This window comes from Sparus aurata, chromosome 9 (assembly GCF_900880675.1).
Source record: "Sparus aurata chromosome 9, fSpaAur1.1, whole genome shotgun sequence".
Lineage (NCBI taxonomy): Eukaryota > Metazoa > Chordata > Actinopteri > Spariformes > Sparidae > Sparus > Sparus aurata.
In genome coordinates this window covers 2,072,087-2,085,838 of record NC_044195.1, presented here as the reverse complement: position 1 = coordinate 2,085,838, position 13,752 = coordinate 2,072,087, and the positions used below count along the sequence as shown (strand labels likewise).

The following is a 13,752-nucleotide window of genomic DNA, read 5'->3' as shown; positions in this document are numbered from 1 at the left end:
GTGTGCTCGAGACTTCTGCCGACTTAGTCTGCTAACTTCCGGTTTAGCGCCTAGCTAACTTGGAAAGGGATAAAATATAATCAGGTAGCTCTTCTAGACTTTCCAATTTTATTGTACTGGTTTGCCCAAATTCCAGCAGTAAAACAAGTCATTTCATGGGGAGTGTGAGGCTTTTATTACCATTTCACAAACATGTCTTTCACAACGTAAGCTTTTGGAAAAAAAAGAGAGCATCCCAGGATGAATCTGGCCTTCTTGATAAGTTTATCCAGTCTCTTCCTACCCTGCTGCTGAGATGCTGCTGCTCCAGCAGACTATTCCATGGAAAAACTCCCTTACTGGTTTTACTGCGCCAAACTCAACTGAGCCTCAGTCCCACGGACCTGCTCCAGAATAAGGCCAAGTCGTGACCCACCTGGCTGCCACACCGACTCAAACCAAGTAGAGCCAGGATGGCAGACTTAATGGAAAAAAGTCAAAAACGGAAATGTGCTAATTCCTTGCCAAAAGTTAGATTACAAATTGATACTGTACATGTCTGTATAATAGTTCTACTGAAGGCACTGTGGGCATGTGTAGCCGCAAGGACTATTCCATAGAAAATAGCTGATGCCACCACAGTCAAAGAAGGCCCCCTGTAGTGCCCCCTAGACAGCCCTGGTGGCAGAAAATACTTATCTTCTTGGGAAGAAAGCAATATCCCAGGTCAATTCAGGAGAAGTAAACAAGGGGTTTTATTTCCATGTTGTTCCCCACAAAAATAGGTGGGTTGAGGCTGATTTTGGACCTGTATTTGTTACCTGTATTTGTACTTTATAAAGTGGCCTTTTCACATGTGGGCAACCAGAAATGCTATTGGTTCACTTTCATTGACCTAAGAGATTCATATTTCCACAACCTCTCATTCCCAGGCACAGAAAGTTCCTGCACTTCTCTAGCTCTGGCATGTTCCAGACAACCTAGTCCTTCAGGCCCCCTCTGAAAGAAAGCTGCTATCCGAAAGTCAGACAGCATTTGCAAACATTAGGTTGGCTGGATGATGTGAACTCTCTACAAATGCATATCTGGTGATGGACTGGCGACGGCACTATGAATGAGGCTTCTGCTGAGTATGACATCCACAAGTCATGTTGTTGTCCTTTTATGAGAAAAAACTGTCCATGGCACTGAAATTGCTAAAGCACTTTGCTCTGCAGGTTTTGGAGAGCAAAGGCTTATTTTTGTTTGTCTCATTAGAGAATGACTGTGCAAGACAACTTTCCAGTGGGATTTGGTAGCCTAGAGCTCTCTTTTATGTATTTCAACATTTTGCCCTTAATTCTTTGCTTTTGGCGTGCATTCAGAACAAGAATCCAGAAATCGTTCTGTTGGCACCAGAATGTACAATGGTGTCTTGGTTCCTGACATGGTGCAGCTGCTGGTGAGCAAACTGTGGCAACTTTCAAATCACAGCTATGCACTGTCATAGCTGGACACACCTGTCTTAGTTCGGCCAATGATTGTGGGCCATGCCACTGAAGAGGGGTGCTTGTAAAAGTTGACACTCATCTGATCGGTGCCATTGGCTTCAGTTTCAACTTTTTGTAACTGTTTTGGTGTGAAGAGAATGGAGGATGGATTAATGGCGAGTCCAGGGAGAGTGGTTTGCATTCCCACATACTAATGAGGAAACTCTTCTGGCCAGATATATGCTGCCCCAGAGGTTCATGCTGACAAGTTAAAGGGATATTCCGGTGTAAGTTTAATCCATGGTCTAAATCACCATGAAACTGTGTTAGACTCCCTCTCGAGAGATCAAGTTCGCAGACTGCTAATTTACGAAGTTTTATCAACCTCAGAAATTACCGCACGACAACAATACACTGCAGTAAATGGATCCAAATATAAACCGCCACCAAAAAGCCACAAATAATGCGCAGACGAGCAGCAAACTTCAGCAACAGTACAAACAGGGTCTCAGCAAATAGTCTGGGGCATCTAACCTCCGCCCCAGGTCAAGCTGAAGAAAAACAGCCCCAAAGCATGGTGCTGCCACCACTATGGTTCTCTTTTGGTGATGTACAGTGTTGTTTTTGCGCCAAACATACCTTTTGGAATTAATGGTCTCATTAGACCATAACACATTTTCCCACATGCTTTTGGGAGACTTCAAATGTGTTTTTTGCAGAATTGATAGCCATCAATTCCTGCGGCTCTTTTATTGTTGCTGTAGGCCTCTTGGCAGCCTCCCTGACCAGTTTTTCTCGTCTTTTCATCAATTTTGGGGGAACGTCCAGTTCTTGGTAATGTCAAGTGTTGTGCCATATTTTCTCCACTTGATGATGACTGTGTTCCATGGTGTATCTAATGCCTTGGAAATTCTTGTGTAACCTTCTCCTGACTGATACCTTTTGACAATGAGATCCCTCTGATGCTTTGGGAGCTCTCTGTGGACCAGAGCTTTTGCTGTAAGATGCGACTAAGAAAATGTCAGGAAAAGCCTGCTAAAGCAGCTGAACTTTATTTAGGGTTAATCAGAGGCACGTTAAATGATGGCAGGTGTGTACTGACTCCTATTTAACATGAGTTTGAATGAAATTGGTTAATTCTGAACAGTGCTGACTGTGTTCACTTAGTGATTTTTTTACTGCCTTGTGTTTTGCCAGCATGTGTTGATGTGTTTTTTCCTCGTGTGTTTTTTCAGTTCTGTGTACCTTGCTGCCTTGTCGCCTGAGTTCCTGTTTTTGCCCCGTGCCTGAGCGCTTTCTTGCCGCTGAGTTTCCCTGCTTGCCTCATCGGACGTTTGCTGCTTTTTCACTTGTGGAGCTTTTGTTTCAATAAACATTTTTGCACCTACACGCCTGTCTGTCTCTGCTTCGGGGTCCAATTCTCAGTAGGCCTTAACACTTACTTTCTTGTGGTTGCTAACATTAAAGTAAAAGTCAGCTCACGACATAACAATATGTAATAAGAACCCTCTACCCCTCATCGACTCTGCCTTCGGCTCCCTTCACGAAGCCACCGTATTCACGAAGTTGGACCATAGAAATGCATACCATCTGGTACGTATCAGAGAAGGGGACGAGTGGAAGACTGCTTCTAATACTCCTCTTGGACATTTACTGTACTGTGTTATGCCTTTTGGACTAACGAATGCACCTGCTGTTTTTCAGGCCCTTGTTAATTTAATTTTTTTTTTTTTGCGGTCCTTTGAAAAACAAGTCCAGCAGGTCAGACTGGTTCTACAGAGGCTCCTGGAGAATAGACTATATGTAAAGGCTGAGAAATGTGAATTTCCCATGTCATCTGTGCAGTTTCTTGGCTTTGTGGTGGAGAAGAAGCAGATCAGGACTGACCCTGCCAAGGTTCAGGCAGAGGCCGATTGGCCCACTCCTACAAACAGAAGCTGCTATAGAGGTTTGTGGAGTTGACCAGGCTAACCTCTGTAAAGACTCCATTTTTATGGTCCCCTGCAGCAGACGCTGCTTTTAGCAGACTGAAGTGCCTGTTTTCCTCTGCCCCTGTGCTTTCTCAACCAGATCCCGCTCTTCAGTTTGTGGTGGAGGTCGACGCCTCACACACGAGCTGTTCTCTCTTAGCGTTCAACCAGCGGAAAGAAATTTATGAGGTTGGTAACCGTAAGCTCCTGGCGGTCATACTGGCTCTCCGAGTGGAGGCATTAGCTGGAGGGTTCCACCTTTCTTTTTAATGTCTGGACTGACCATTAAAACTTCTCTTACCTCCGTTCTGCCCACAGGTTGAATTCTCGCCAGGCCTGGAGGGCTTTGTTCCTGGGCCATTTTAACTTCAGCCTAACCTACCTGCCCAGTCCAGGAACACCAAGCCAGATGCCTTGTCGCGCCAGTTTGCCCTTCTGGAGGGGGAGCCATGTGGAGAGACCATCTTGCCTTCATCGTGTGTGGTTGGAGCTGCCAGGTGGGAGATTGAAAGGTTGGTCCAGGAGGCCCGAGAGGACCATCCGGATCCAGCCATGGTCTCAGATCGCGTGGACTTTGTCACGGGCCTGCCTCCATCAGAAGGTAATGCCACTATTCTGACTATTGATGACAGTTCATTCCCCTGTCCACGCTTCCCTCAGCCCTGGAAACTGCCACTCTGCTTGTCCAACATGTGTTCCAGCTGCATGGCATCCCTCAGGACATTGTTTTGGACCGAGGCCCCCAGTTTTCTTCACAGGTTTGGCGAGCCTTTTGCCGGGGTGTGGGGGTATCGGCCAGCCTCTTTTTTGGGATATCACTCCTAAACTAACGGCCAGACGGAGCAGACCAACCAGGACTTGGAGACAGCTCTTCGTTGAGTCACCGCTCGCCACCCGGCCTCCTGGTCCACCCACCTTCCCTGGATGGAGGACGCCCACAACTCCCTGTATTTTTTTCCTTGTGTGTTTTTTCAATTCTGTGTACCTCACTGCCTTGTCGTCTGAGTTCCTGTTTTTGCCCTGTGCCTGAGCGTTTTCTTGAGTTTCCCAGCCTGCCTCGTCGGACGCTTGTTGCTTTGTTTCTTGTGGAGCTTTTGTTCAAATAAACATTTTTTTTTACCTACACGCCTGTCGGTCTCTGCCTGACAGATTTTAATTGTGATGAAGACTTTGTGATTGTACATATCTTTGGTAGATGAAGACAAAGCCAAGAATCTGAACTGCAAAACTCCAGCCACAATCACACTAACTGCAGTACTCTGACATGGCTGCACACTGATGGCTTTCATGAGTTCACCTGAAACATACCGTTGCTCTCTGCTATCTTCTTACCCCCACCTCAAAGACATGAGGCACTAGAAACATCAAACCAACTTCAAACTTTTATCTGAGTATGTTTTGTGTGCTGCTAGCAGCTGTTTGTTCAGTACAATGCATAAGAAAGCACACTGATATATAAACAGTGTGCCTCAGTTTCTACAATCAGCACTACTCCCAGTAGACCTCACTGTGCACTGTGCAAAAAAAACTCCATAACCCTGTAATCCATTTCTCATTTTTGGTTTGCACTAACTGGGCAATTTTCATGCCCATATTTACTATTTATTATCAACAATACAATATCAATACACTGCACACTCTGATTATAATTGCACTGTTTATATCTGTAAACATTTCATTCATATCTAGTATATTTCTATTTCTTACTTTTTAATTATATTTATTTTTTGACTATTTATATTGTTTATTGTTGTATTGAACTGTCCTTTGGCTGCTGTGACGCACAAATGTCCCCGGTTGTGGCACAAATAAAGGAATTCTGATTCTGATTCTAGTCCCATAATCATGATGAGTTGGCTGCACTGGGCATGTAATCATCACCCCACCCTTCTGCAGTGGCTGTGTGATGGGAGTGTAATATTTCTGCTTTTCTGCCTTATACTGCGTCACATAACAGGGTTGTGAACTGGTTAAAATTGTCTGCTTACAGACCTTGATGTCACAGAGGGCACTACTACAGTGACAGCCCTTAGAGGTCAAATCTTCTATGAATAGAATATCAGATAAGTATTGTATAGTGTAAATATATATATGTATATATATATATACATATATATATATATATATATATATATATATATATGTATATATATGTATATATATATATGTATATATATGTATATATATATATATATATCTCTCTCTCTCTATATATATATATATATGTATGTATATATTCTTTCTCGTTCTTCTCTCTCTCACACACATGCGCGCGCACACACACACAGTAAACAGAGAACATCTATTTCAGAGCGAAGCTGCTGTTTTTTTGATGGGGGCTCAGTGTTTCCCACAGAATCAGACTTTAATTGTGGCAGTGGCTGTCCAGCTGGGGTGCCATAGATCATTTGCATTCGAGACTTCCGCCAACTTAGTTGGTTAACTTCCGGTTAAGTGCCTAGCTAACTTGGACGGGGATAAAATGTAATCGTGCGGCTCTTCTAGACTTTTCAAAATTTTATTGTACTGGTTTGCCCAAATTCCCACAGACAAACAAATAATTTTTGGGGGGATGTGAGGTTTTTATTACCGTTTTACAAACCCCTCTTACACAATGTTAGCTTTTGGAAAAAAGTCCCCAGTGTCTAACATGATGTTAATTACACAGCTTGGCCACAACAAAAACTGGCTTCAAGTCCTGGCACTCTTTGTGGGGGCTTGATCTCGACGATGAGGACAGCCATCTTCTTTGCAGAGGAAGTGACGGTCAAGCCAGGTGCGTTACATAGTCCCCATCCTCTTGTTCATTGGTTTTGCTGGCTAACAAACACATGGCTATCCACTGTATCAGAGTATATAACATCATGCTATTCACTGACGGCTGTGCTGTCTTGAGTGAATGAGCGGGGACGTGCAGCTCCAAAAATAGGAAATAAATACGTTGTGGCTGTATGTTGATATTGTTGCGATCCGCCGCAAATAAATTACTGCGTGGGAAACACTGGGGCTGCCAAAAGCCACAATGACGGATGACATGATGATTCAGCTTTAAATACTGACATTTACATCCTGAAAAAGCGATGTGAACAAAAGAAGGCAGATCACATCAAATATCAAACCAGTACTGGGAAAATGTTGATTGATTCATTTAGCGACAGAACAATAATTTTGGAAGTAGCAATATACTGTATGTATTTATATTTAAGTGTTGAATTCAGCAGTTCTCTACTAAGGTAAGGACCTCCTAGACATTCATGAGTATCCTCTGAATTTGCTTTTGGCTCTAAAAGAAGTATCCAGGTCTGTGAATGCATAAGCAACATTTGATGTGTAATGTTAGGTATCAGCTTTGATTCCGGGAGGATTAGAAGACAGAAGAGAACTGCTGCTATTAAAAACATGGAATCATCAGCTTTTTTCCCAGATCCGGCTTACAGTTTAGCATCATCATTGGTATTCATTCATCATTCAGTATTTTGGTCATAGATGTAATTGTTAGGGGCAACCGTGGTTGAGGTGGCAGAGTGGGTCGGCCTATGTTTGGAAGGTCGGCGGTTCAATCCCCGCCTGGCCACTTGTGTTATGGTCGTTGTTTTCTTGGGCAAGACACTTCACCCACCTTGCCTCGTGTGAATGTGTGTGAATGTGTATGACTGCTGTATGTTTGAGGTGGTGGTCGGAGGGGCCATAGGCACTGAATGGCAGCCACACCTCCGTCAGTCTGCCCCAGGGCAGCTGTGGCTACTATCGTAGTTTATCACCACCAGTATGACTGTGTGAGCGCTTTAGGTGTCTAGAAAAGTGCCATACAAATCCAGTCCATTATTATTATTTTAGTATTAATGTGAATAAATTAAATGTAATGATCAAGAGACTGTAGAATTATTTTTTTGCAGGACACCTTCACACTTCCCTATATATTCCTTATATTACTGTGTATATTTGATCAACAATCAGCCAACTGAAGTAAAAAAATGTTGATGAAGTATAACTGTAATGAACTAAGGGGTGTTTTCCGGTCAAACGTGGCTGGTTTTAAAGACCAAATGACTTGCAGAATGTCTGTCAGTTTTTTTCAGTTATTCCGGTTATGCCTGAGAACCACAATTTTTCATAACTCATTTAACTGGACAATTAAATTAATAAATGATTGAATGCATTGATCAGTAGATGTACCTATGTTTTACAACAGGGGTATTCAAATTCTGACACTGACCTGTCCCTTAAACAATATCAAGAGGACTGCCCCCATCTCCTATGATGCTTGTGAATAATGCAAACATGGGGCATAACATTGCTATGAATTCAGTTTGTTAGCTTTAGGCTACAATTTGAGCCCTGTATTTTTGGCACAATTTGCTCACATTTTCACAAAGTTGGTACTATTAAAAGTACACTGAATTAGCCATTAGTAGTTACCATTTGTAGTAACAATAATAATAACAATAATAATAACAACAATAATAATAATGCATTTTATTAAAAGGTGCGTTTCAGGAGACAATTTAGTGCAAATGAGGATAAATAAATATAAGAAGATGCAATTATATAGTGCCAGGAGCTCGGCACAGAATTCACACTCCGCTGTTCTCACCATACAGGAAGTCAATCGGGCCATGTTAGGCAGGGTTGAGTGTCTGGGGTGAGAATAGTGCAATAGAGTGGAATAAAGAATAGGCAAGAGTGTGTTTATATGATTAGTCTGATACAGAGTAAGTCAATTGGAATAAGTGTGTTTTCAGGTGAGATTTAAAAGTGGAGACAATGTCAGAAGTGTGAATGTTTGGTAGGACAGAGTGCCAGAGGCTGGGGGCAGGCTAGTATACCCATTAAGGTTAGACAGCTATCACTGAATTACTGGATACTGATGGGAAGTAATTGTGACAATTGTCATGGAAGTTCTGGAGTCAAAAGGAGCATCTTCTTTTCCAATGTTACAGTTTCATGGACGTTTGTTATTGGTGAACACTGCATATAATGATGTCCTTGGTAAAAGAAAATCACACAAAATCTTAACAAGATTTGTATCATACCAGTGGGTTCAGAGTCTCTGGGAACTCTGAAAATGTACACAATTTTTTGACTCACATGTGACAGTTGAGTGCCAGTGGGTTTAAAGTACCTTCATTTTTCAGCAATAACGTTTTGCACCTGTTGTGATTGCTCCTACAGTTTGTTTGTTTGCTTTTTCTCACCTGTTGTAAAGCAATGGTTGTCAATTAAAAACAACACCTGATTGGCTGCTGTATGTTGAAGCTATAGGTCTGTGCAGCCGCCATATTGTAGAGGTCAGAATCTACAAGTGAACAAAGGTAGCACCAGTATTACTGCCATTATGTGTAGCTGCTATATTGGAGGGGTCAGATATCTGCTAAATGTTTTGTTACGATGATAAAATGTTTCTCTTCTTAACAACTTCACACTTGACAATGCATGTCCTTACAATGCAATTATGAGGTCTATCGGATGAATGGTTTGCAAAATATGAAAAGGGCATTCAGGCAGACAGATACCTTGCTTTCTATTTAGATATTTACCTGTGGCAGGTTTTCAAAGAAACAAGAAAAAATGTGAAAATGACACCCAGTTCAGAGAAACGACTGTACTGTTCTCAGAGCATTAAGTGGCTTGTTTTACCTCAGGTACACCAATTTTTCTGCAGGCATCCAGGAAGTTCTCCACATTTCTCCGACACTTGGCCATGCTGAGTTTGGGCTGGAAGCACAAAGTGGCACAAAAAACGCTTTTACAGATAAGTACTAATTTTCTTCACCACTGTTAAAGTCCTTTTATTTGAAACATAATATTTTATTTTTTTCATGATCACGACTACTGAAAAGACTGGGTAAAAGGTACATTTACTTCAAAGCTAGGGTTTCAGAAACCAAAGGTTTTAGTCCTTTTATGCTACATTCATAAAAAAAAAAAAAAAAAAAAAAAAAAAACAGTCTTGTGGAGGTTAGCGTGGTCGAGGCACAGCTGCAGGAGAGAGAGAGGTGGAGAGGGCTTGAAGAGCAGCGCCAGGTGTATGATTTACAGAGATGGCACCCGGTTACTAATCACGGTCCCCCTTTATATGCAATAGTGTGCTGGACCTCAGATGGGAGATGCAGGAGAGATGCACGGAACAGCAGACAGAGGAACTGCAACAAGACGCGTTACGTCCAGTTGAGCCCATTATCGTGTTGAAGTGGTTTGAGCAAAATAAAATCAGGCTTAAATCAAAAACTGTGTGCGTGTTGCTTGCAGAGATAACCCACGGTAGCACAGAAAAGGCTCCATTGGCACTCAATGTAACTTGGCAGACCCACGCATGGGATGACGGGGCCAAGGCAGCTTCAGCCGGTGACAGCACTGGGTTAGATGCTGGGCGAGGTTGGAGGCGATGCACCGGGAGCAAGCAGCGGTGAATAAGCAGCAGTTAGTGCCCGCTCATGGAGGTCGGCCAGGTGATCCGGGTCAATGGCCCTTCTACAACCTCCCCCAACCAGGGGGGACATACGTTGTTCTGATAAGGATTCAAGGGGGTATACATCAGGCAATGGTGGTTTTGGGCTGTATGCAGTCTATAATGAACCTGAACCTGGTTCGACCCGGGGCATTGGTGGAGGCATCCTCGGTGGATATCAGGTGTGTGCATGGGGATAGCTACCCTGTGGTGCCAGTGGAAATTAGACATGGGGGAAAAAGCATAGCATTAAGGCTGCGGTCAGTTCCCTCCTAGTGCCTCACTTTTCATTGATTAGGGACCGATTGGATAGAGTGAGTCGCGACACTTAGACAGGAAAAGAAATTACCCAGTTGCTGGTCCCAAAAAGCCTCTGGGAAACTGTTTTTCAGATAGCAACCCAATTCTATTTAGGGAGATGTACACCGCTGGTGTGCGTCTTGCTCTGAATCTCTGCTGGTTAAACAGCCGGCCATCACAAGAGCGCCTTTGTGCCCATTACCACTCATGGAGGTCCCATCTGAGTGGATTGGTATGGCCCTCATCGGGCTGTTTCACCGGTGCGCATGTGTTGCGTAGTGCACGAGGACTAACACAAAACTATATCCTGAAGCAGTGCCCCTGCATTGGGATCCCGAAAGAGATCCTAACTGACAAGGGCACCTTGCTTATGTCATGCACACTATGGGCACTTTATGGGTTATTAGGCATCAAATAACTTCAGGCTAGCGTTTATCACCCGCAGAACGATGGTCTCGTCGAGCTGCTGAATATAACGTTGAAGTCCATGATCCGTAAGTTATGCATGGGGATTGGCTCAATTGGGATAGGTGGCTAGATCCTCTGTTGTTTGCAGTGCGGGAGATACCCCAGGCCTCAACAGTTTTTCTCTCTTTGAACTGCTGTTTGGCAGGACAACGCAGGGGGCTCTGGACCTGGTTAAGGAAAGCTGGGAGCCTGAGTAAAAATGAAGTCCAGTCAGTCCTGGACCTGAGAGCAAAAACTCCACACAATAGGGCAGCTATAACGGGAGAATTTGCTTAAGGACTATGAGCGACAACAGCGCCTGTACAGCAGAGGAACTAGATTAAGACAGTTTTCACTGTCAGATAAATGGCTTGTAATACTCCCATCGTCCAGCTCCAAATTACTCGCCAAGTGGCAAGTACCCTTCTTGGTCACACGGTGGATGGGTGACATCTACTATGAGGTTGTGCATTCTGACAGGGGAGGGGCAACACAGATTTAACACCTCAAGTTCCTCAAAGCCTGGAGAGATGTGGAGCCTGTTTACTTGGTGACAGTGGTGACAGAGAGAGATGAGCTGGAGCCTGACAGGCCAAAGTCCTACAATTCTGCCTTGCTCCTCTGTGGTGACCATCTCACACCATCCCAGGGAGCAGATGTTGCCAGGTTACAGCAGCGGTGGTTCAGGAGAAATTGGCAGCCATGCTGCAGATGTGGGTAATAGAAGAGTCCAACATTGCCTGATGTAGGCCCATAGTTCTGGTGGCCAAGAAGGATGGGACTATTTGGTTCTGTGTGGACTTTCACAAGGTGAATGATGTTTCACAATTTGATGCCTACCCGATGCCCTGGGTCGATGAGCTCCTTTTTCACTACACTGGATTTGACCAAGGGCTACTGGCAGATTCCCTTGTCTCCAGGGTCTGAGGACAAGACGGCCTTCTCCAGCCCGTATGGTTTGTACCAATTCGTTATGCTTCCGTTTGGGTTGTTTGGTTCCCTGGCCACCTTCCAGCGCCTCATGGATCTAGTGTTGCAACTGCATGCTGCATTTGTGGCCGCCGACTTGGATGACATTATCATACACAATGGCGGCTGGGCCGAGCATATTCAGCAGATGGCCATGGTGCTAGAGTCACTGCACCGGGCAGGGCTCACGACCAACCCATAGAAGTGTGTGGTTGGTTAAGGGGGGAGTTACGGTTTCTGTGGTATCAATTGGGTGGCAGGCAGGTGCGTCCTCAGTTAGATAAGACAGCTGCGATTGCTGCCTGCCCGAGACCCAAGACAAAAACAGAGATGAGGCGGTTCTTGGGGCTGGCCGGCTACTGCCGGCGGTTCATTCCCTGCTTTGGAGGGAAGATGCACGGGTGAGCAGACGAAGAACTGCCATGAGACGCACAAGCCGCGTTCGGTCCTGCTAAGTGCATTTTTGTGTTGGAGTGGTTTGAACAAAATAAAAATAAGGCTTAAAACAAGAGATGTGTGTGTGCTGCTTGCAGAGATGACCCACGGTAGCACGGAAGGCTACAAGTCTATTTTATAAAATGAAGGGTGGAGGATGAATCAAGGAATCTCCGCCCAGGATTCCACCAGATATGTGTCGGCTGCATTATGGCTCTGATCCGGTTTTGCGCTGCCATCCGGAAACCCCCATCGGTTGCGTTTTGAGTCCACTACGGCGCAGTGCTGTCAACAGCTGGCATCGCAAAACTGAGGACTTCCCGTAATAATCACTCGCAACCGCAGTTATAGGTATGTGTTACAAAAAGTGTCCCCAACTGAAGGATTAGTAGAAGAGCTTGTATTTGTCTCTTTTTTGAGATTGTGTGCTGGTGTCAACACAGAGTGTTTTATTTAGAAAAGTAACCAGATGTGTTTTTTCGAGTAACTTTTAAATATATATATATATATATATATGTGTGTATATATGTGTATATATATATATATATATGTATATATATATATATATATGTATATATATGTATATATATATGTATATATATATATATATATATATATATATACATATATATATATCATGACACAACATTACATTATAATCCCCCCAACTGACAGTGCCAAACTGTGGGAAATACTTTCCTTAGTGTCATATTTTTGTTTTTAAGGTTTCAGAGTGGCATTAATATTTATCTCATGGATCAAAGATCAGAACTGAAAATCTGAGACATACCACTGCTGGCGAGGGAACATGGATACTGGCGACAGAGTGTGGGCGAATGTTATTTGCCAGATGGCAGAGCATGACTCCATCCATAAGAGATGATTCGAGATCCTCAGGAAGGACAACCTTCAGCCTGCTCTCGATGCTCTAAGGAATAAACAACAAAATAAAAAACATTTAAAAACCCACAGATATTTTGTTGATCACACACACTAATGATTTGTTCAGTGTACAGGAAGTGTGTCTTACGTCTCGCAGCTGCTCCATGAGCTCCAGCTCCTCTCGCAGCTGCTCCATCTTTCGTCTCATTGTGAATTGAGGGTCAACAGACTCCAGACTCTTATGGCTCCGCAGAAACACTGTTACAAACACAAGAACAACTCTTCTAGCATTAGACTTAGAGAGTAACAATGTAGTAACTGGCCTCCAAACACTTTAGAGGAATCACATCAATTTATCTTAATCATAAGAAACCAAGTGCACCTTGATGAAAAAATGATTGATAATCAAGACCCAGACCCCTTGATCATGTGATAATCAAGTGACATCTGGGATTCTCCAAGCCCTTACTGGCTTATGCTAAATATGGCCCTTTTCACACTGGTCAAAACACCCAATAAAACCTGAGCACATCTGGCTTTTGTCTTCAATCTAATTGTGTACAATCAGCATTCACTCCCGGGTCATCGACTCTATGGGTGTTTATCATTTCCACCCTGTATTTATAGCAATGTGAACACACCACCTGGGTGAGCTAATATTTGCCATTCTTCAGGCATGAAGCTATGATTTGTGTTAAGGCCGCTGGCTTGTTAAGATGTTTCTGTCCATCTTGGTCAAGCAGCACTTGAACATCAGCCAGTTGGAGGTTGGCTTCTGTGCCAGATCAGAAGTGAGATTTGTCACTCCTTAGCCACTAAATAATCAGCTCTGGGAAAGAAAAATGTGTCTAAT

General features: G+C 43.6%; 1 protein-coding gene across 15 annotated transcripts in view; it reads right to left on the bottom strand.

The window, feature by feature from the left end:
* The window catches only part of lrch1 (leucine-rich repeats and calponin homology (CH) domain containing 1), a 351,529-nt gene that overhangs the window by 25,169 nt on the left and 312,608 nt on the right, over positions 1 to 13,752 (bottom strand). For 10 of the 15 annotated variants that reach the window (XM_030428926.1, XM_030428929.1, XM_030428920.1 and 7 more), the window contains 3 exons: positions 13,048 to 13,157; positions 12,808 to 12,945; positions 9,056 to 9,133 (listed from right to left, as the gene is read on the bottom strand). The exons of 2 other annotated variants lie outside the window; for them this stretch is intronic. In XM_030428926.1, coding sequence (XP_030284786.1) covers positions 9,056 to 9,133; positions 12,808 to 12,945; positions 13,048 to 13,157 — 326 coding nt within the window. Of the gene's footprint in view, positions 1 to 5,665; positions 8,956 to 9,055; positions 9,134 to 12,807; positions 12,946 to 13,047; positions 13,158 to 13,752 lie in introns of those variants that run through there. 3 more of the 15 variants (XM_030428932.1, XM_030428930.1, XM_030428934.1) reach the window with 3 other exon arrangements.